This window comes from Sphaerodactylus townsendi, linkage group LG05 (genome assembly GCF_021028975.2).
Source record: "Sphaerodactylus townsendi isolate TG3544 linkage group LG05, MPM_Stown_v2.3, whole genome shotgun sequence".
Classification (NCBI taxonomy): Eukaryota; Metazoa; Chordata; class Lepidosauria; order Squamata; family Sphaerodactylidae; genus Sphaerodactylus; species Sphaerodactylus townsendi.
Genome location: NC_059429.1, coordinates 6,777,992 through 6,801,495, shown reverse-complemented (window position 1 = coordinate 6,801,495; position 23,504 = coordinate 6,777,992). Strand labels below are relative to the sequence as shown.

The window sequence follows — 23,504 nt, the reverse complement described above, 5'->3', positions numbered from 1 at the left end:
TCTGTCTGTCTGTCTGTCTGTCTGTCTGTCTGTCTGTCTGTCTGTCTGTCTGTCTCTGTCTCTCTCTCTCTCTCTCTCTCCAAAACTTGTACTCTGCCTTTCTGCTCCTGCAAGGGCCATCATGGTAACGATGCTAAGTATTTTCATTGCCCTCCCTGCCCACGGTCTTCGCTTTGTCCCATTCTCCATTCAAGTTGTGACTTGAATTTCTGAGGGACGTGTCGAGGAATCCTTCGCAGCTGTACAGTTCTCAGAGTCCCCCTCTTTCTTGCTTCTTTCCTGTTGGGGACTCTGAGGGCACTTTTGCGCTTGCAGCATAATGCGCTCCCAATGCACTTTGCAGTTGGATTTTACTGTGTGAAATAGCAAAATCCCCTTGCAAACGATTGTGAAAGTGGATTGAACGTGCATTATTCTGCACGTGCGAAAGTGCCCTGAGTGAGAGCCGGGATGGGGTTAGGATTTAGACCAGCATTTGGGAGGAGGGGATGGCTTTTGGAACCCCCCGTCTCACACCCCCTTTGTTTCTCAACCCCTTCTAGAAGGAATCCCTCAGGTTTACTACTTTGGCCCATGCGGGAAGTACAACGCCATGGTCTTGGAGCTGCTGGGACCCAGCCTGGAAGACCTCTTCGACCTCTGCGACAGGACGTTCACGCTCAAGACGGTCCTCATGATCGCCATCCAATTGGTGAGTGGCCTTCTAAGGGCTCCGCCCACGGGACTATTCCTGCTCTTCAGGGGAGAGGCTGTGTCTTTGAGTGCTCTATGGTCAGGTTGTTGAAGATTGCATTAGAAAAGAACGGATGTTCCATGTTGGGGTGGTCCAAATTCTGCAAGCTGAATTTTGAAACTATCATTAAGTTATTTGCCAAGGTTTTTATTCTGGTTTTGTTTTTTTCATTCTGAAACCTGAGTGAGGCATTTGGTGTGGTTTTGTTCTGGCTGAGCTGTTGGCTGGTCACATCGGCCTCCATTTCAAAAGTTTCTTGTTCAAACATTTGTCGTACCAGTTCTGGTCTTCTAGGACTCCAGCAGGGTTTGCTCACTCCCTTTAGAGCAGTGGTGGCGAACCTATGGCACTCCAGATGTTCATGGACTACAATTCCCATCAGCCCCTGCCAGCATGACCAGTTGGCTCGCTTTGGCAGATGCCGCTCAACCCTGGAGAGGCCTTTCAGGTGCCTGTGATCTGTGATCTTGATTGAGGTGATCTGTGGCTTGATTGCGCTTTCCACGACTACCTCCATCAGATCAAAGCAAGCCTGAAATTCTCCCTAGAGCAGTGGTGGCGAACCTTTTCAAGACCAAGTGCCCAAATTGCAACCCAAAACCCACTTATTTATCGCAAAGTGCCAACACGGCAATTGAACCAGAATACTGAGGTTTTAGTTTAGAAAAAACGGTTGGCTCCAAGGCGTGCGTTACTCAGGAGTAAGCTTGGTGGTAGTTGTTGGCTTTGCTTTGAAGCAACTGTGCAACTCTTCCAACGGGTGAATCATAGCCCTAGGAGGGTTTACTCAGAAGCAAATTCCATTGCCAGCAACCAAACTTACTTCCAGGTAAAGAATTGCGCTTTAGTTCTTTGCATGAAAATCAGTGGAGTTTAACAGCGCTTAACAGGGTTACCTACACTGCTTCCCCAAAACTAGGTCTTAGGTTTAATGCTAATAATCGAGCCCAGCGACCCAGGCCAGCCTAGATGTGGGGGGGCACTCTGCGCGTGCCCACAGAGAGGGCTCTGAGTGCCACCTCTGGCACTTGTGCCATAGGTTCGCCACCACTGCCCTAGAGGCTAAAATGACCAAACTGAGGTTGTCGTTCTTTGGTCGTATTATGAGAAGACAATAGCCACTGGAAAAGACAGTCATGCAAGGAAAAGTTGAGGGCAGCAGGAAACCAGGAAGACCCAACATGGGATGGATTGACTCAGTCACGGAAGCCACAGTCGCCGTGAGTCGGAAACAACTTGGGCCATAAAATATTGGCTGCATATACATTTTCTAGTGGGATCCAATAGCTATATTCCCTCTCTGTTATCAGATCACTTTATTTCAGAATGGTATACTTTGATCTTTAGAAAGGTTGAAGCTGTTGGTTTCCCCTTGGAATCACTCCTTATGCTCACAAAGGTGGAAGCCTTCAGACTAGTTAAGAATAGGCTCTTGGATCTTGATTTTCATAATTTGACTCGTGCTGCCAAGACAACCTGTTCTCCGACTACATTATTAATCCCATGCGAGCGTGGAATTATGGCAGCATATCGTCGTCTGCTGATTAATCCCACCCAGAGGAGAGCCTTGGCTACTGCAAGATGTAATGTGCTGCCATCAGCTCTGCTGGAGGGAAGATTTAAGAATATGGAACGTTCTAAAAGAGTTTGTTCATGTGATCTGACTACGGTTGAAACACTTGACCATTCTTTGTTTCTATGCCCTAAATACAATAAAATACGCATGAAATACATGAATTCCATTTTCTTGTAATGTTCTCAGTGGCATGAGTGTTATAAGATACCCAATCTCCTGAACAGCTCTGATGTGCTCTTTTGTGAAACTGTTGCAAATTTTATACTGGAAATTAGTAGTTTTAACTGCATTTCTTAACCTTGTTTTGTTTTAAAATTTTGTCCTGTTTTACATGCCAATAAAGGCTTGTGTTGTGTTGTGGAAACAACTTGACAGCATTTAACACACACACGTGTGGTGCCGTCGTCCCCACCTCTTAGGTCAGAAGTTCAAACCTGCTTGTCTTTAACGTGCTACTGCCCTGACAGATGCCCCCTTCTCCTTCCCCAAACCCTTTTTCCCCGCCTCAGATCACCCGGATGGAGTACGTTCATACCAAAAGCCTGATCTACAGAGACGTCAAGCCCGAGAACTTCTTGGTGGGCCGTCCAGGCAGCAAACGCCAACACACCATTCACATCATTGACTTCGGCCTGGCCAAAGAGTACATTGACCCCGAGACCAAAAAACACATCCCCTACCGAGAGCACAAGAGCCTGACAGGGACGGCCCGATACATGAGCATCAACACGCACCTCGGGAAAGGTAAGGCTGCGGGTGCGGCTTGGAAAGGGCTCCCTTGGGAACCTCGTGGTCTGGGCTCTTCACTTGGTCAAAAGCCATAAGAACATAAGAACATAAGAACAAGCCAGCTGGATCAGACCAGAGTCCATCTAGTCCAGCTCTCTGCTACTCGCAGTGGCCCACCAGGTGCCTTTGGGAGCTCACAGGCAGGAGGTGAAAGCAATGGCCTTCTGCTGCTGCTTCTCCCGAGCACCTGGACTGCTAAGGCATTTGCAATTTGAGATCAAGGAGGATCAAGATTGGTAGCCAGAGATTGACTTCTCCTCCATAAATCTGTCCAAGCCCCTTTTAAAGCTATCCAGGTTAGTGGCCATCACCACCTCCTGTGGCAGCATATTCCAAACACCAATCACACGTTGAAGTGTTTCCTTTTATTAGTCCTAATCCTTCCCCCCAGCATTTTCAATGTATGCCCCCTGGTTCTAGTATTGTGAGAAAGAGAGAAAAATTTCTCTCTTGTCGACATTTTCTACCCCAGGCATAATTTTATAGACTTCAATCATATCCCCCCTCAGACTTCTCCTCTCCCAACTAAAGAGTCCCAAACGCTGCAGCCTCTCCTCTTAAGGAAGGTGCTCCAGTCCCTCAATCATCCTTGTTGCCCTTCTCTGCACTTCTTCTATCTCTTCAATATCCTTTTTGAGATGTGGCGACCAGAACTAAACACAGTACTCCAAGTGCGGTCACACCACAGCTTTAGCCAGCAATAGAAGGTTTGAGTTAGCGCTGCTAGGTCTAAGTTGGGAAATACCTGGAGATTTCGGGGTGGAATCTGGGGAGAGTGGGTACCCTAAAGGCAGGCATCAGGTGTGGCATGTCAAACAGTCTGAGGTCTGGGCAGGTGGCAGACACATGCATGGTCAGGTAGTCCGAGGTCAGGTAGTCCAGGAGTTCAAGCAGGCAGGCTAGGAACTGAGGTTTAAGGTGTGGAGCAGGGAACCAGTCATGTGGAACTTCCCAGGGAAACACACTTGTTGCACCCAAACCTAAAACAGGGTTTATAATGATTCCAGGATCCTGCGGAGACTCAGTCCTCCTCTGATGTCACTGTGTCTAGTTCACAGACACCTTTGGCCAGATTGAGCTGCACTGCGGGCCCTCCTCCTTTTATTATTGAGCTGCTGTCTCTGCCTTTGCCTTCTTCATGCAGCTGGCTCATCACTTAGCTCGTCTGGGGCTACTGAAGGCTGTATAACAATAATGATTAGGACGAGCGTACTAGATATCAATAATAAATGTAGAAAACACCTACAGTCCTACTGCTACTACAATTGATACCCACACATCAACACCTGTGTTAAACAAAACCATTTACTTAAGTGAAGTGAAAAAGTAATTAAGGTGCCTTAATAATCTTGAACAGTGTAAACACAAAACTTTCCACCATACAAAAGTACACAATACATATAAATCAAGCAATTCCCTTAGTAACAGCCTTGGCTGTATTGTGGGGAACTAAAGTGATGCTGTACTTCTTCTAAGGAATGCATTACTTTTTCACCGCACTAAGTAAATGCTTTTGTTCAACACAGGTGTTGATGTATGGGTATCAGTTGTAGTAGCAGTAGGACTGGCGGTGTTTTCCACATTTATCATTGCTACTGAACAGAGGCGTAGCTGGGCCAAACTGCTCCCGGTTTGCAGTCTATATTTTCAGGGGGGGGGGGGGGCTGGCTTCCCCCCTTCCCACACTTACCTCATCCGGCTGTGGCACGAAAAGGGAAAGCAAAAAGCATGCACGGGGCAAGAGGAAGTGCAAAGAGGGCAAAGAATCCTGCCCTGACATACCTCCTCCCTTGGTGCGGCACAAATAGGAACCGTGTCAGGGCAATGCGCCTCCTCTCTTGGCACGCTGCGAACAGGAAGTGCGTCGGGAGAAGATTTCTTGCCCCAATGCACTTCCTATCCCACTGTGCACCAGAGCGCCAGTGGGTAATCAGCCTCAGGGTCCCACCATAAGTCCTCATAGTGTGAGCTGAGATGTACGGGTGGAAGTGATCCACCATGAGTTGATTCATTATCATGGGAGTGTAATTTTTACTTTGGGGTGTGATTATTTTATAATTTGGGGGTGGGTGGGTTGTTTTTTTTAAAGCTTGATGTTTTTTAGCTTACCTTTAGAGCCCGAGCAGGTTCCAGTGGTGGAATTAGCAATACAATACCTTCTAAATCTGCACAGAAGCAAATAATTTATAGAACCGCTTGTATTAAAAGTTTGAAGTATTTGGAGAGAGAAAACAATGAACGGTAGCCAGCTAGCTTCAAGGCTAACAGACGTTTTAAAAGAAGAGGGACTTTAGTGGGCATTTCAAATGCTAAAAGAAAAAATTGGCAAAGTTTTTTTTTGTGTGTAGGGGGGTTGCTCTTGATTTATGACTCTTTCTATGCCTGGTTTAATGCCAAGGAAAATTGGCACAGCTAAGAGCAAAATTGTGAAAGTCCTGGTTGTTGTTGTTGTTTTGCAAAAACACAAAATCTCAGTGTGCAAAGCGATGATTTTTATGAATTTTTTTCCCAGATTGCTGGATGTGCAAGAATGTTTCACCCCCTCCCCTCCAAAAAAAGTGGTGCTTAACTATAATTAAAAATCGTGGTTTCTAGAACCTGAGAGGTTCTCCTCTTGTCTGTATCCATAACTCTCTGTTTCTTCCCATGCAGAACAAAGTCGCCGAGATGACCTGGAAGCACTAGGTCACATGTTCATGTACTTCCTGCGTGGGAGCCTGCCCTGGCAAGGCCTCAAGGTGAGGAGCCAACCCCATATTATTATTATTATTATTATTATTATTAATTCAACTTAATAAACCGCTCTCCCTCAAAGGGCTCAGAGCGGTGTACAAATACAAAAAATATCGAATAATATCATTAAAATACATAAAACCAATAATATCAGTAGCAGCAATACAACCCACACACGTTTGGCACTCCAGATGTTATGGACTACAATTCCCATCAGCCCCTGCCAGCATGGCCAATTGGCTGATGGGAATTGTAGTCCATAACATCTGGAGTGCCAAAGGTTCGCCACCACTGCCCTAGAACTGCTTCAGCCTGTTTGCTGCATGCAAATATGCTTATGTATTGCCTCTGTTTGCATAATTTTCTTCTTTTTTCCCCCTCCCTCCTGAATGGGTGTGGAAGGCGTTTTGTACATAAGAACCAGTTGGTGTGCCATGAGGCAGAATCACTCACGCCTCTCTTCTGCCCGCACGATCCTAACTTTGCCATCCCATAAGCTGACATTGACACGATGCCGGCAGAATAGAGCACCTCTGTGATTGCTCGCTCCTTCCCCTTTAGATGTTTATGAACATTCTGTGATGTCACAGCAGCTAGAAGAAGAAGAAGAGTTGGATTTATATCCCCCCTTTCTCTCCTGCAGGAGACTCAAAGGGGCTGACAATCTCCTTGCCCTTCCCCCCTCACAACAAACACCCTGTGAGGTAGGTGGGGCTGAGAGAGCTCCGAAAAGCTGTGACTAGCCCAAGGTCACCCAGCTGGCGTGCGTGGGAGTGCACAGGCTAATCTGAATTCCCCAGAGAAGCCTCCACAGCTCAGGCGGCAGAGCGGGTAATCAAACCCGGTTCCTCCAGAATAGAATGCACCTGCTCTTAACCACTTTGCCACCGCTGCCCCTAGTCCGGTGGTTGCACAAGATCTTGCCAACAATCCAGAACATCAGACAAGAAATCTGTTCTCGTCTCAGCAGTCGTTTGTTCCCTGCCGTGTTGTGGGGTTGAAATGTCCCACGCTCCTTTCGGCTGATCTTCTCTTGTCCTGTCCTCGTTCTAGGCAGACACACTGAAGGAACGGTATCAGAAAATAGGCGATACCAAAAGAGCCACGCCCGTTGAAGTGCTGTGTGAAAACTTCCCCGGTAAGGACGTTTGGGCGGGGAGGGGGAGATGGTCAGCATGTGTCAGGCTGGCTTGCTTAGTTGAAGTCGTTCCGTTCGGCTCAAGGAATAGGCGAGACGCAGCGATATCAGGGTCCGGTGGAGAGAAGCCAGCGGCAGGTCAATCTAGCTAATCTGCCGAGCTCTGATCCCTGGCACCTTTTATTACGGTTTTCCAAGGGGGCGGGAGAATATTGTACAGTACATGACTCATGGGGGCTGCGTACGTGCAGGAGGAAACGTTCCTGTCTGGGCCTAATCCATACCTGGGGGTATGCGCCTTTTGTCCCTTTGTCCAGGGCATCCCATGACCGTGAGTCATGGGGGTCTTGTGACAGGTGAGCTCACCTGCCCAGAGGGCAACAGATGGCGCAGGCATCCCTGTGCTCTGACTGAGGCTCTGCTGGGTTAAACTGGCTCACCCCAACACTTAGTGGCATGTTCAACTTTTTTCTTCTCGTTGACTGACATGAACCTGGATCTAACCACTGCACGGTACTGCCATTGATTCAGCAGCCTCTGATTGCACAGAGTCCTGTCCTCCCGCCCGGGCTGTAAGGAAGTAGCTGAGGATATAACAGACTGTAGGGGTGAGCCCCGCGAACCCAGCAGAGCCGCAGAAAGAGCGCATGGAATGCCTGTGCCATCTGCGCCCTTCTGGGCGCACACGCTCCCCCATCCCCCAGGCCCCCGTGAGTCACAGGACATGAACTACCTGACTCACGGTCACCAGGTGTCCCAGACAAAGGGGCTCTTGCCCCCAGGTATGGATTAGACCCAGACGCGGACGCTTCCTCCGGCACGTAGCCACCCCATGAGATCATGCATCACATGATGCTCTCCCGCTCTCCCGCTTATCTGCCTATCCGCCTCCTCTACATGCCCCCACTAAAACCCTAATAAAAGGTGCCAGGGACTAGCACACGGCAGAGTTGCCAGGCCCACGGATCAGCGTTGCCGGATCCAAGGACCGCGCTTCCTGCGGCTGGCTCTCTCCACCGGATGATATCACTGCGTCTCACCTCTTCCTTGCGACCCCTGCGGGCCGACTTCAACAGACTATGCAGGCTACAGAGGGGGGACTGGGGTTGAATGAGCTGGTTTGTGTGGGAGGGCAGGGAAACTGGACTGTGGCCGGGGACCAGGTTCCAACGTCACCCCATGCCAGTGATGCCGAACCTGTGGCACGGGTGCCAGAGGTGGCACTCGAAACCCTCTCTGTGGGCACACACACACAGAGTTCGTCATGTGGGGGGCGAAAAATCACCCTCCCACACATCTAGGCTGGGCTACTGAGCACAACATGCGCGCACCGTGGTGACCAGGGAGGACTCGGCTGGTGGGCTTGGTGTCCGTGCTTCAGGTGGCTTCTCCTGAGGGGGGGTGGGTGGGTGAAGAAGAGGCAGAGATGCTAGAGAGGCACAGAGCAGTGAGCGTGGGATTTGCTGGAGGCTAGAGCAGGCTGGCCCCTGCTCGATCGGGTGGGGCAGAGGAAAAGGGAGCCAACCGTTCTTTCTAAACTAAAACCTCAGCATTCAGGTTAAATTGACCGGTTGGCACTTTGCGATGAATAACTGGGGTCTGGGTTGCAATTTGGGCACTCGGTCTTAAAAAGGTTCGCCATCACTGCCCCATGCGGTCTATTGATGAGCTATTCTTTTTCGCATTCCTGCTCCCTCTCATGGGAACAGTGGCGTAGCGCCTAGGGGGGCGGAGGGTGGGCGAGGCACCGGGCAGGGGTGTGGCGGGGGCTCAGGGCGCACGCGTGTCCTGGGCGCAGTCCCCCCTCGCCACATCTCTGAATGGGAATAACTGGCCTCCCCCTGCCAGGACTGCCAGAAAGGCCAGATAGAAGGAAGTGCTTCTTCGCTCACTGAGAAATAAAGCCGCAGGTGTTGCTGTCAAGGGATGTAGTGACGGGGTGAAAAGGGACTAGCCAGATTCATGGAGGAGAGGCCGACCAGCGGCTACCAGCTCCATGTTCCAAGGCAGCAAACCTTTGGATCCCAGTGCCAGGAGGCAACCTCAAGGGAATACCTTGAGCTCTGTGCCCCGTTATTGGACCTCCAGAGGAATTGGGTTGGCCGCTGTGTAGGACAGGGTTCTGGACTAGGTGGACCACTGGTCTGATCCAGTAGGGCTCTTCTTACATTTAATGTGATGCTAGATGCTAAATCTGTGGTGGTGAACCTATGGCACCTCTAGATGTTCATGGACAATTGGCCATGCTGGCAGGGACTGGTGGGAATTGTAGTCCATGAACATCTAGAGGTGCCATAGGTTCGCCACCACTGTGCTAAATGGCTGGGACACCAGACTCTCTCAATACCAGCAGCAGCGACAGCAACTAACATTTAGACTATCTATCATGATAATATTGCCTAGCGGAGGAGGAGGAGGATTTGTTTGTTTGTTTGTTTGTTTGTTTTAAACCGCCCATCCCCGAAGGGCCCTGGGCGGCGTACAGCAGGCCTGCAGCAACAATACAAAGTAGCATTAAACACAGCAGGCTAAAAACAACATTTTACACATAAAACTAAGGTAATTTAAAACAATTTACAAATCTAAAACCATAAAACACAGCCGCAGCAATAATATATGTGGGGCCCTATCCCAAGGCCGGGAGGGGACAGTACTAATTAGATGGCATCAGGCGTACCAATGATGGCACGCAACACAAGAGCATCCTAGAGGGGGAGTCCATGGCTGGCCTCACCTTTCTCTCCTATAGGAGACTCAAAGGGGCTTACAATCTCCTTGCCCTTCCCCCCTCACAACAAACACCCTGTGAGGTAGGTGGGGCTGAGAGAGCTCTGTAGAACTGTGACTAGCCCAAGGTCACCCAGCTGGTGTGTGTGGGAGTGCACAGGCTAATCTGAATTCCCCAGATAAACCTCCACAGCTCAGGTGGCAGAGCAAGGAATCAAATTCGGTTCCTCCAGATTAGAGTGCACCTGCTCTTAACCACTATGCCACTGCTGCAAAGAAAACGTTTTCGTGGCATTTCCATCGAGAATCCGCTGTGTCTCTTCCTGCTTCAGTTTTTGTCTCGTGCGAAGGCTGTTTTGACCAGAGGGACTCTTCCCTCCCCTGTTTTTCGTTTGCAGAGGAGATGGCCACGTACCTCCGCTATGTTCGGCGTTTGGATTTCTTCGAGAAGCCAGACTATGACTACCTGCGCAAGCTCTTCACCGACCTGTTTGATCGGAACGGCTTTGTCTTCGATTACGAATACGATTGGGCTGGTAAACCCTTAGTAAGTAGCAGTTCCTGGCCCTCCGTCTGATTTTCTCTATGTGGCCTTTTTTGCTCAGTGATGTTTTGGAGTACTCCTGCGTGGAGTACCGGCATAAGCATGAAATGCCACCCTGAACTCTCAAAAGATTTCTTGGGAAATCAGTTCTTGGGAAATCATGGAGTATTTCAAAGAGAGATGAGCGGGGCGTTGATCTAAGAACAGCAGGAGTGTCGTGGTTGAAGTCCACATGGGAGTTTCCCCGTTGCACCTCTGCTCCTTCATTTGACGTGGCTGTGGACTGGAAAGTAGAAAGACACTCTAAGCATCCACTATTCACAAGGGCTACGTTACAAAATTAAAATCAAACAAGCATATATTATAAAGTGTATGCAAATTGGCAATTAAAAAACCTGTCATCTCTGGAATACCTACTGCTAGCTTTACAAATGCTGTGCCCAATCAACATAAATAGTTGATGCCAGTTTCAAGTGACTTAACTATGACCATACATGTTTCGGCCTCAAAGGTCAAAAGTAATCTGTTTTTTATCACACATACATACATTCAGAAAGTGATATAGTTTAATCATAGCTCAGTGTTGCTATCTGGAAAAAAGTTTTTTTTTTTTAATGAAAATCGAAAACTTGAAAAAACTCTGCACATCCTCCAAAGTTATAGTTTTGGTCCTCCAAATGGATCTTTCTTTCAGGGGTGGAAATCGTTAGATGGCTTGTCACAACATGGCCTAGGACAGTGATGGCGAACCTTTTCGAGACCGAGTGCCCAAATTGCAACCAAAAACCCACTTACTTATCGCAAAATGCCAACATGGCAATTTAACCTGAATACTGAGGTTTTAGTTTAGAAAAAATGGTTGGCTCCGAGGCGTGCGTTACTCGGGAGTAAGCTTGGTGAAGCAACTGTGCAACTCTTCAAATGGGTGAATCACAATCCTAGGAGGGTTTACTCAGAAGCAAGCCCCGTTGCCAGCAACCAAGCTTACTCCCAGGTAAAGGATTGTGCCCAGGCCAGCCTAGATGTGTGTGTAGGGTGGGGGATGATTAATTTCCACTCCCCTCCCACATGATGAACTCTGCACGAGTGCCCACAGAGAGGGCTCTGAGTGCCACCTCTGGCACCTGTGCCATAGGTTCGCCACCACTGGTCTAGGAGTCCAGCCTGAGTTCATATGACTAGTAACAGTGGCATAGCGGGGGGCGGGGGGGGGGCGCTAAAGCCCCGGGCGCCACTTACTTGGGGGTGCATGGCAGGGCCATGTCCCCCACCTCAAACTGCACCCTGGCCCCGAACTCCCCACGGAATTTGGGGCAGAGGTGCAGTTGGACACCGATGAACAGGGCTCACCTTACCCCTGAACTCCACGTGGGGGCAACACCCAGGATTAGTCCTTTGTGCCGTTTTATAAAGTCTTGACTGGGAATCCTACTGTCTTCCTCGTGGGTTTATTTATTTATTTACATTTCTAAGCCATCCTGTCCCTTATGGGCTCAGGGTGGCTTAAAATGTCTAAATCACAATTTAAAACCAGTAAAAATGTTAAGGAGACTAGCAGTTAAGCCCATTTTAAAATGAAATAAAATGGGCTCTGGGCATGGGGGCGGAGGAAGACGGCAGGCAGGAGAGGGCTGTTCTCTCCCCCCCCCCCCCCCCGGTTTTCCAAGCCCTGTGCAATGTGAGAAACAGGGAATACTAGAACCAGGGGGCATCCATTGAAAATGCTGGGGGGAAGAATTAGGACGAATAAAAGGAAACACTTCTTCACGCAATGTGTGATTGGTGTTTGGAATATGCTGCCACAGGAGGTGGTGATGGCCACTCACCTGGATAGCTTTAAAAGGGGCTTGGACAGATTTATGGAGGAGAAGTCGATTTATGGCTACCAATCTTGATCCTCCTTGATCTGAGATTGCAAATGCCTTAGCAGACCAGGTGCTCAGGAGCAGCAACAGCCGCAGAAGGCCATTGCTTTCCCATCCTGCATGTGAGCTCCATTGTGTTCACATCCTGCACGTGAGCTCCCAAAGGCACCTGGTGGGCCACTGCGAGTAGCAGAGAGCTGGACTAGATGGACTCTGGTCTGATCCAGCTGGCTTGCTCTTATGTTCTTATGAAGGGGCGATCCTAGCTGAACCCCGCATGGAGGATTGGGCTGTTTCCCCCCACCCCCCTGGTTTCCCCTGCATGGTTTGGGAAACAGGGAAGGGAGACCTGCAGGTCTTGGGAAGGGAGGTGTGTGTGGGGGGGGGGAGGGGTTGGAATGCGAGGAACACACTTCCAGCCAATGGGAGTCCTGCACACCCATTGGCTGCGGGTTTGTCGTCGGACATTCCAAACCCTTAGTGAATGGATGTTTGGGCATTTGGGGTGCAGCTTGAATACAGGAAGCTGTTTTATATCGAATCTGACCCTTTGTTTGGCACAGGGGTCTGCAACCTGCGGCTCTCCAGATGTTCAGGAACTACAATTCCCATCAGCCCCTGCCAGCATGGCCAATTGGCCATGCTGACAGGGGCTGATGGGAATTGTAGTCCATGAACATCTGGAGAGCCACAAGTTGCAGACCTCTGGTTTAGCAGGATCAGCAGAATCCGCTCAGAGTGACAGCGGCTCTCCAGGGTCTCGAACCGAGATCTTGCACACCCCCTACTACACGATGCGTTCAACCGGAGATGCCAGGTCTAGAACCTGGGACCTTCTGTGCGCCGAGCAAATGCTCTACCCCTGAGCCACAGCCTGTCCCCTGTCCCCTAATTTGTTTTTCGGGAGTTTTAAAGATTGACGTGCCTGAGCTATAGAGGCAGCAGCTGCACCAGGGAGAAGAAGAAGAGAAGAGTTTGGTTTTATATCCCCCCTGAGCCTACAGAAAGGTCTGCCGGAAGAGCAGCTACCCCAGAGGGGTCCAACTCTGGCACCCGAGATGTTCATGGACTATGATTCCCATCAGTCCCTGCCAGCCTGGCTAATTGGCTGATGGGAATTGTAGCCTGTGAACATCTGGGGCATCAAAGTTGGACATCCCTAAGAAGAAGAAGAAGCATTTGGATTTATATCCCCCCTTTCTCTCCTGGGGGAGACTCAAAGGGGCTTACAATCTCCTTGCCCTTCCCCCCTTGCAACAAACACCCTGTGAGGTGGGTGGGGCTGAGAGAGCTCCGAGAAGCTGTGACTAGCCCAGGGGTAGGGAACCTGCGGCTCTCCAGATGTTCAGGAACTACAATTCCCATCAGCCTCTGTCAGCATGGCCAATTGGGGAGCCGCAGGTTCCCTACCCCTGGACTAGCCCAAGGTCACCCAGCTGGCGTGTGTGGGAGTGCACAGGCTAATCTGAATTCCCCAGATAACCCTCCACTGCTGCTCCCTCTCTTCCCCCAGAGCCTTCAAGCCCTTTCTCTTGTCTTTTGCAGCCGACCCCAATTGGCACAATCCAGAGTGACGTACAAGTCCAGCCTCCGAACAGAGAGAAAGCACAGCAGTTCATCAAGCAACAGGTAGGGGGCGCAGGGGGCATTCCAGTGGGGGCCAGGGGAAAAGTTTGAAGCCAAACTGGGATATGGGCCAAAGCACCAAGTGACATGAAATTGGGGGGCTCAGGGTGGGGGGGTGCCACTTTCTTGGGAGTGTCCGGGTGCTTCTCCCCAGCCGAAGGGCCTAACTCAGTGGGCGCAAAGTGGCTGGAGTCTGCACGGGATGTGTGTGGTCTGGGTGTGAATCTGGTTCGACGGTCCACCGTGCTGTCTGTCTCAATTGGCTGTGGCTGTCCACAAACTCCATCACGGGTCTTTCCCGGGGTGCTGGGACCGAACCCTCCTCTGCATGCACGCTCCTATCTCATCATTGAACCGAGACCCTCTTCTCTCCCCCTCCTGGCCTTTTCAGGGGGTTCTCGTGGTGTTGGCTCCCTTAAGCGGGAGCTTAAGAAAGGAGGGTCGCCCGTTTTTTTGGTAGCTTTGTAGCATTTGAGGGGAGGCAGCTTTGCATGTCGCTTCAAGCTGTTCAGGGTTGTGGGCAAGGGGGAATTGCAGCTGGGGCACGTGTGTGCCCTGTGCCCCTGCCTTCGCACCGCCGCCCCCCCCCCCCGGTGCAAGTTGTCCCCACCCGTCCCCTGGGCGCTACGCCACTGGTGGTGAGTCTGAGGTTGGGGGATCCCGTTTTCAGATCCTCTCTGTGAGAAACAAGGTGTGTGTTTGCTCACAAGGTGTGTGTTTGCTCACAAGTTCACAAGGCCCCCGGGAGATCACGACTGGTGCCCCAGTACAGGTGCTTCTTCTTGGGGAATGTGGGTGCCTCGGTGACATTCTGGCCTCTTCATATTTTTTTTGCTTTTGCATGTCTCTGTCTCTCTCTGTCACTTCCTCCGCTACTGCGACCCCCTCCCTTCCGTCTCTCTCTCTCTTGTTTTTTTCTCTTTTTTCCCCCCTGCCTCCGACATTAGCCGTCACCCGAGGGGACAGAATTATGGGATCCCCAGTCTGGGCGGCAACCTGTCGAGGAGGTTTTGGGAACTCTTCTGGCTGCCAGCAGGCTTGGGGGTTCTGTGCAGGTACAGGGCAGGGCTGGGGCGGGAGGGGGGCGGGTGGGGACGGGGCAGCTGGGGCGGGGACCCGCAAACTGCTGTTCATACCCCACCTGCATCAAACCCCACCTTTCCTGCTCACACAAACCCTCAAACCGTTCACTCGCCCTGTCTCGGTCTCTCTGGAATGGCCTGCGTGTTTCGGCCTGGTCCCATTTGGACGTTTCATCCCGGCCAGCATCACTGCGGGTCGAGATCTGGTGGAAAACAGGACCTGTGCCCAAATTTGCCCCCTGAAAAGATACAACCAAAGGGTGGTTCTTGAGCGGCCCCAAGCGTCGGCCCCAAGGGCCCCAAGCAGAGGTGGGATCCAGCAGGTTCTCACAGGTTCCCGAGAGTAGGTTACTAATTATTTGTGTGTGCCGAGAGGGGGTTACTAATGGGTGATTTTGCCACGTGATTTTTGCCTTAGTCACACCCTCCTCTCAGCAGTAGCGTGCAGAACTTGAAGCAGTCTAGCAGGAGGTGCACCGGCGTACGTGGCAGCCTGTGCCTGCGTGCATTCGTTTCCCGCCCAAGGACTGGCGCAGCGGCTGCGTCCTTGCCACAGCCCCGCCCAGGAATGCCACGCCCACGTGGTGCCCCGCCCGGCCCCATTGGCTCTACGCCACAGTTTGAATCCCACCACCATGGGAACCTGTGACTAAAATTTTGGGATCCCACCACTGGCCCCAAGCCCCCCCCCCCCCCCCGGCTGGACTTCCTGCTGCTGTTCCCGGAGTTCTGTTGCCAATGAAACAATTTCTGGGTTATCACAGGTGGTCCATTTTGTGTGTTCCGCTATGCCGGCTGTGTGGGAGGGAGGGGTTTCCTGTGAAGCAGCCCAGAGTTTGAAAAGAAGGTGTGCTTCCGCCCTTTTCCAATATGGCTCCCCTATTCAGTTCCAAGCCATTCCTGACAATAAAGGAGATATTCCTTTCTTGGCAACTGGAAGAGATTGGTCATTCGCTTCTTCTCCTCCATCTCCTGCTCTTGTCTCTGTAGCTGCGCTTCTCCTACGAGCCCTGTGGTTCCTGCGGGGAAGGGAATCGACGTGGCTCAACTCCTGGCGGGCATTGAGCCATGTCTCGGGCATAGGTGGACGTGTGTCATTGCTCTGTGGGTGTGGGTGTGTGTGCTTTTGTGATGTGGGAGCCTCATAGGCACTGTTGTTGTACCCGTGGCCGCTGTATATGGTCATTTCCCCGCCAAAGCTTGCCATCCTGCCCCTTTGCTGTGGGCCGCGCGTTTGGAGCCAGGCTGTGTTTTCTGGACTGAAAAACTGCATCCTGGCTTCACTGGCGAGACTGGCCCAATTCCTGCGGCCCTCATTGTCGTTGTGAAATTACGCACGTTTGCGTAATTGTGGGTTGTGTTTGGTCTGGGGACGGCCACCACATTTCTGAAGAGCTCTAAAGCCATGATTTTGGAATTTTATTCCATCAATCCTCCGTCTGCTTCAGAGATCAGCACGCATTACCGAAAGCTATCAAGAACATGTGCGCAGAGGCGGAGTGAGGGGAAATTGCACCTGGGGTGCGTGTGTGCCCTTTGTCCCTGATGCGGCGCCATCCGCCCCGCCACGTCCCCTCTACGGCCCGGCCACGCCTCCCCCGCAGCTCCGCCCGGGGCGTCACCCCTGTCCCATGGGCGCTACGCCACTGCATCTGCGACTGCCATAAGGACTAGCAACTTGAAAACCAAAAGCAGGACAAACAAACTGCATTCTGCTGTCCATACCGACTTAAGCTGTCCCTCACGCCAATGCAGAATTATGAAAGGCTCATGAGGTTTAGGTCAGGGGCTGTATTTTTTGTTTTAGGGTTGCTGTTTTTTTTTGCTGAATCCCAAATTGTGGTAGCAGGAATTGGGCTACAAAATAAGAGAACTGTGCATTGATTTAGTGGTGTTTTTGTGTGTCTTTGTCTGTGTGTATGGTACTGTGCCATTTAGCCCAGAAAATGTGCCCTGGTTAATGTTGGGCTGGGGGAACAAGTGTCCGTTTTCCAGGACAATCTCTTTTGTATCTAAGCTGATTTTTCACTGTGTGTTTTCCATGAGATCTAAAAACCTCTTTTCTTTAAATTCTAAAAGCAAAAAAACAATGAAAAGCGAAACGGGCCCCAATATTCAGAAATATTTCTCAGAACCTCCAGATGTTACCAAATAGTAGTACTGATCTTGTACTTCTGCTGGGAGAACTCAGCTGTAGGGTACAGGAATCTTTGTGTAAAACACTTACTAGCTGCCTTCCCCTTTTTTAATGGTTTTGTTGGGCTGTCTGCTAAGGATTCCTTTTTCCGACCAGCTGAGTTCCTGCCCTGCTCGGTCAGTGGACTTCTTGGTATATACCGTGTTTCCCCGAATATAAGACAGTGTCTTATATTAATTTTTGCTCCCAAAGATGCGCTATGTCTTGTTTTCAGGGGATGTCTTATATTTCTGTATTCTGTTCGTCAGGCAAGCTTCCAAACAAAAACTTTGCTACGTCTTACTTTCGGGGGATGCCTTATATTTCGCACTTCAGCAAAACCTCTACTTCGTCTTATTTTCCGGAGATTTCTTATATTCGGGGAAACAGGGTATCTTTCTGCATTGCCTTTATGTGTCCAAACTTGGTCTGAATTGGATTATGCCATGTTTCAATAAATGGCCCGTACTTTCCCGAGCATTTTCAAGCAAAAGGCTCAGTTCCTCTGAGAGAACTCTGACGCAGCGTGGTGTAGTGGTTAAGAGTGGTGAATAACCTGGAGAACTGGGGTTGTTTCTTCCCTCCTCCACATGACGCCTGCTGGGTGAGTTTGGACCACTAATCCCAGTTCTCTCAGAACTCTCTCAGCCCCACCTACCTCACAAGGTGTCTGTTGGGGGGAGAGGAAGGGGAAAGGACCTCCTTGCGACTCCTTACAAAGGAGAAAGGTGGGGTATAAATCCGAACTCTTCAGCAGTGGCGTAGGAGGTTAAGAGCTCGTGTATCTAATCTGGAGGAACCGGGTTTGATTCCCAGCTCTGCCACCTGAGCTGTGGAGGCTTATCTGGGGAATTCAGATTAGCCTGTGCACTCCCACACACGCCAGCTGGGTGACCTCGGGCCAGTCACAGCTTCTCGGAGCTCTCTCAGCCCCACCCACCTCACAGGGTGTTTGTTGTGAGGGGGGAAGGGCAAGGAGATTGTAAGCCCCTTTGAGTCTCCTGCAGGAGAGAAAGGGGGGATATAAATCCAAACTCCTCCTCCTCCTCCTCCTCCTCCTCCTCTTCTTCTTCTTCTTCTTCTTCTTCTTCTTCTTCTGTGGCTTGTTTTTTAGAGATTGCAGAGAAGAGTCAAGGGGAGGTGTTTTCACACATATGGGTCTTACTTAAGTTTTACGATTTTATTGTTTAAGACCTCTATCTAAGAACAGGGGGGAGTGGTTTGAAAAAGAAGAAAAGTATTAGCTGCCTTGCAGAACTCAAGGCAGCTTTGCAGTACAATGATTATATATAATCGATTATTAAAACCCCATCCAAGTTTCAGGTCATGTGCTCCTGATAGCTGGCCTCGACTCGCAGTGTAGCCACAGCATTCTGCTCTAGCTGCTGCTTCCAGACACTGATTATAACACCACAGTTTAAAATCTCCCTGAGTGTCTTCTGACATGGGTGTGAACCTCTCGAGGAGGAGGGGGAGGGGGAGGAGGAGGAGGAGAAGGAGGAGTTTGGATTTATATCCCCCCTTTCTCTCCTGTAGGAGACTCAAAGGGGCTGACAATCTCCTTGCCCCTCCCCCCTCATAACAAACACCCTGTGAGGTAGGTAGGGCTGAGAGAGCTCCGAGAAGCTGTGACTAGCCCAAGGTCACCCAGCTGGCGTGTGTGGGAGTGCACAGGCTAATCTGAATTCCCCAGAGAAGCCTCCACTGCTCAGACGGCAGAGCTGGGAATCAAACCTGGTTCCTCCAGATCAGAATGCACCTGCTCTTAGCCACTGCTCTTAGCCACCACGCCACTGCTGCTCCCTGCATCGAAAGCAGGTTTGGCGTCCAGCCCAGCGGCTGCAAACCAGCATCCCTCTTAGATGCCATGGAACATGGTTCGAAGCAGCCAGGGTTGCAAAGATAACTTGGTTCATATTCATTGACCACTCTGGAGCAGCAGAGGCGGAGCGAGGGGAAACACGGCCCAACCACGCCCCTGCCGCTGCTCCGCCCAGAGTGTCGCACCTGCCCGGTTGGCATTACGCCACTGCAGAGCAGCAGCTGTATTTTTTCTGTTAGACTTAGAGCAAAACAAAGCAGAAGGCCGGGGGCACGAACAAAATTTCTGCCGGTGTGAGCTTCTCAGAGTTGGAGCTCACTTTGCATCTGAAGCAATGAGCAAAGAAGACACGTTGTCGGCATTTATTTAGGATACTTCTGTGCTGCCTCTTCAGAGGCCTGCCTGAGACGATTTGCCGTTAAAAACCACAGTGTTAAAACACAAGCCGTGAACACCGGTGCCCTGTGTGTTTGGTACTAATTGAACCTGGTTTGCATTATGGCCCAAAACTATAGCTTATGCTGCCAAGAAGAAGAAGAGTTTGGATTTATATCCCCCCTTTCTCTCCTGCAGGAGACTCAAAAGGGGCTTACAATCTCCTTTCCCTTCCCCCCTCACAACAAACACCCTGTGAGGTGGGTGGGGCTGAGAGAGCTCGGAGAAGCTGTGACTAGCCCAAGGTCACCCAGCTGGCATGTGTGGGAGTGTACAGGCTAATCTGAATTCCCCAGATAAGCCTCCACAACTCAAGCGGCAGAGCTGGGAATCAAACCCAGTTCCTCCAGATCAGAGTGCCCCTGCTCTTAGCCACTGCTCTTAGCCACTACGCCACTGCTGCTCCAGAGACTGCTGCTCCAGAGACTGTGTTCTCTGGAAGAAGCGAAAAACTTCTGATTTTTTTTCAAATTGCAGTGTACAGAGTCAACGAACGTGTCCGTGTAAAGCTAGCATATCCTATTCCTCACCCCCTCAAAAAAAGTGTTTGGGGAGGACGTCCAGCAAGGGACGTTTTCAAGCAAACCCGCAACATGTTCCATCTTTTTTTAAAAAAGAAACAAACCCCAAACTTTCTGCTCTGGAGGCGCCGTGAGAGCTGACTGTCAGCAACCCTTGGCTTAAAAAATCTTCTGTTATTTCTATTTTGGGTTAGCTTTGAACGTCCCTGGCCCTGGAACATGGCTAGATGGCACCTGAAAGCTTTCACCGCTATCTGACGCCCTCGTATCCCGTTGAGCAGGACCTTCCTGTATCTGTCTTTCAATCATCTTGGGGTTTTCAGAGTAAACCTGGCCATGGGGCAGAGAAAATGGGCAACCTTGCCCCCACTGGGTTCAGACCTCAGGGGTCTCTGACGTGCCATTCCCAAGGCCCCGTTATCTTGCAGAGGCTTGGAAGATCAAGACCCAGCAACTGGATGGGGGACCTTATCAATTCCACAGAAAACAAACGCGCTGCATCAACTGCTTTTATTTTATCAATTGCGCTAAGCCAACATTTAAAGTGCAGTACATAAAGTGCAACCAGTGAAAAGTGCAAACAACATCAGAGCCTAGACTCTTACAATACTATACATATCACATCACCGTACAACATAGTCAAGGTGGATAAATGCTGTCGTCTTCACTCGGTCCTATATCTTTGTCCGTATTGGTACTTGGACGGGACCTCTTCTTTGAAGATAATCAATCACTTGTCAATAGCTGCATATTCTACATTTCACCCAGTAGGAGTAAATCTATATGCCAAAGCGGACCGGTCTGAGCCAAGTCCGTCAATTCAGTATCCAATAATATCAATAAATGGGTTGCGCTACTGTAACCGTTTTCGATAGATTCTTCTTCAGATTATAATTACCATATATACTCATGTATAAGTCGAATTTTTCAGCACATTTTTAATGCTGAAAAAGCTCCCCTCGATTTATATGTGGGTCATTAAAATTTTTTGTGTGTTTTTACTTTGCCGGCCAGCAGGGGGCGAAGTTTTTATGCTAGCGGCACCAACATTTCAGGGTACCCTCAGAAGACACTCCTGATGATACCAGCCAAGTTTGGTAAAGTTTGGTTCAGGGGGTCCAAAGTTATGGACCCCCAAATGAGGTGCCCCCATTTCCCATTGTTTTCAATGGGAGCTATTAGTAGATGGGGCTACCCTTTTGAGGGTCCATAACTTTGGACCCTCTGAACCAAACTTCACCAAACCTGGCTGGTCTCATCAGGAGAGTCTCTTTATGATACCAGCCAGATTTGGTGAAGTTTGGGTCAGGGGATCCAAAGTTATTGATCCCCAAAGGGATGCCCCATCCCCCATTGTTTACAATGGAAGCTAATAGTAGATTTTCCATTTCTGATAATATCCCTCTTAAAATCTAAGTTGGGTTACATTTGGACTTACAGATGATGATGAGGAATCCAGTTTTGAAGGATTTTAACTCTTGTGTTTTAGCTTTGTTGCTAGTTGAGCTAAGGTTTTTGTACTTTTAGAGTTATTGTTGATACCATATTGTTCTTGTTGACCCTCTTTTCCACTTACAGAGCCAGTTTACTGTTTTTCTTTGAAATAAATATTCAAAAACATTTAACCTACTGATGCCTCAATTGATGTAATTTTATTGGCATCTATTTTTATTTTTGAAATTTACCAGCAGCTGCTGCATTTCCCACCCTCGACTTATACGCGAGTCAATAAGTTTTCCCAGTTTTTTTGTGGTAAAATTAGGTGCCTCGACTTATATGCGGGTCGACTTATACGCGAGTATATACGGTAATTCTCCAGTCTTAATCGGGATAATTACTCAAGGTGACTTCCTCACATCCATTCAGTTTCCCTTGTCAATTCCCTGAAGCCGGCAGCTACCTTTTCCCTCCGTGCTGAGTGGCGACAGATAGAGTTCCCCGCGGTCCTCTGCCTCTCTGGGTTTTTTTTCCTGGGTTGCTAACCCTGCACGCCTCTCATTTCCTCCTAGGTAATGAGCTCAACCAACGGGGAGCTGAACACGGATGATCCGACGGCTGGCCACTCCAACGCCCCCATCACTGCCCCCGCTGAGGTCGAGGTGGCTGACGACACAAAGTGAGTAGCCACACCTCCAGCTTCCGCAGGCTTTTCTATTCAGTGAGACCTAGGCCAAGAGCAGCGGTGGGATATTCAGCCGGTTCGCCCCACTTCGGCAGAACCGGTTGTTAAAATGGTGCTTGTAAACAACCAGCTGTTAAATTATTTGAATCCCGCCACCGGAACCGGTTGTTGAATTATATGAATCCCACCACTGGCCAAGAGCCTTGTGATGAAGTTGAGAAGTCCTGGCCAGAGGCGAGTCTTGGGTGTGGGGAGCGGGTGGGGGTTTCCTCCCCAGCCGCCACTCACCTGGGTCATGTGGAGGGCACATCTGCCCCCACCCCAATCCCTCCCCCAGGCCAGAAACACTGCTACTACCTGCAGTGGCAGAATGGAGGAAAGTATGCTGAATTTTAAAGGCACCATTCCTTTAAAATTCTACAAACATTTCTTGAAACCGTGCTGAGGCTGGCAAGACACTGTGTGCGGGGACAAGGCCAAGGCGAGTGCAGTGGCAGAGTGGCAAGGGGACAAGGGGTGCGTTGCGCACCAGGCACTGGGTGGCGGAAAATCGCCCCCGGGCCCTCCCCCTTTTCCTTGCAACCCCCCACGGTGCCCCCCACCCCCGTCCCCTTCCCACATTCACCTTAGTTCCTTTTCATTTTCCTTTTCATTTTCAATAATCAACCCCAGACAATTAGAACGGAGTGGGGGAATCGTTTGCCGTAGAGTAGCCAGATCCACTCCGTTCTCACCCAGGGAGCCAGGCAACGTCAGCTTGGGGTTCTTAAAAGGGCACGGGATCTCTGTGGCCACATAAATTGGCAGCAGAAGGCAGCTTAGACTGTGCTGGGTGAGCAGGAAGTCTCCAAACACCGCCTGTGATTTTTGCCAAATTAATGGGAGCGGCTTCAAAGAAACGTTTAAGTGGCGATACCAATGCCTTCTCTTTCTGCTCCAGGTGCTGCTGTTTCTTCAAGAGAAGAAAGAGGAAAACCATTCAGCGCCACAAGTGATCCCCCCACCCCTGTTGGAAAAGACCAGGATTCTTTTGGGACTACGTTTCGTTTGACTTCCTGGACCCCCGCCCTCCCCAGCTAATGAATCAAGATTCCTTGTTCGGATGGGGAACAGGTTTCCTGCCTCCCCCCTGCTCCGGTTTTGCAGGGAGGGGGGGGTGCGGCCAGGAGCCACTATGACTGTGGTGGGCTAGTCCGGGCATGCGGGGGGGGGGGGGGAGGGACAGCCTTCCCCCGTTTGTGACTTTTTCTTTTCTTCCTGAGAAACACAGAATTTGGAGGAGGGGGGCCCCTGTTCACTGAAAAAAAGCACGTCAGACTTTTGCTCTCAAAGTGCCCAAGGTTTGTTTTGTTTTCATTTTCTCCCCCCCCCCCCCCCTTCTGGTCTGCAGAAAAGCATTAACTATTTAAGCTTCATTCTGCAGCAGGTCAGTTCTAATACTCCCGTCCCCGCCCAGCCACAGGTTCGTTGGAGTCGTCTTGGGAAGAAAACATTAAAAAGAATATGGAAGCGGGGCAGAAGTTCTTGAGAGGATCCTATCACCTGCTTTAGAAGAAGCAAAGTGGCGGCGAGCCAGCTGCAAAGAGTCTTTCCCTGTTTCACTTCTGCATCAGAG

At 50.3% G+C, this 23,504-nt stretch overlaps 2 protein-coding genes across 2 annotated transcripts in view; both read left to right on the top strand.

Moving 5' to 3' along the window:
• Window positions 1-200, top strand: part of LOC125432774 (BTB/POZ domain-containing protein 2-like) — a 47,939-nt gene extending 47,739 nt beyond the window's left edge. Inside the window, exon 4 of the mRNA XM_048496682.1 lies at window positions 195-200. Within this exon, the coding sequence (XP_048352639.1) occupies window positions 195-200 (6 nt within the window). The remainder of the gene's footprint in view (window positions 1-194) is intronic.
• Window positions 201-544: 344 nt separating this feature from the next.
• Window positions 545-23,213, top strand: LOC125432482 (casein kinase I). The gene is made up of 8 exons (XM_048496033.1): window positions 545-691; window positions 2,819-3,053; window positions 5,751-5,836; window positions 6,885-6,969; window positions 10,095-10,243; window positions 13,651-13,734; window positions 21,777-21,883; window positions 22,830-23,213. The coding sequence occupies exons 1-8, from the start codon at window positions 593-595 to the stop codon at window positions 22,882-22,884; spliced, it is 900 nt and encodes a 299-aa protein (XP_048351990.1). The 5' UTR covers window positions 545-592; the 3' UTR covers window positions 22,885-23,213.
• The last annotated feature ends 291 nt before the right edge of the window (window positions 23,214-23,504 follow it).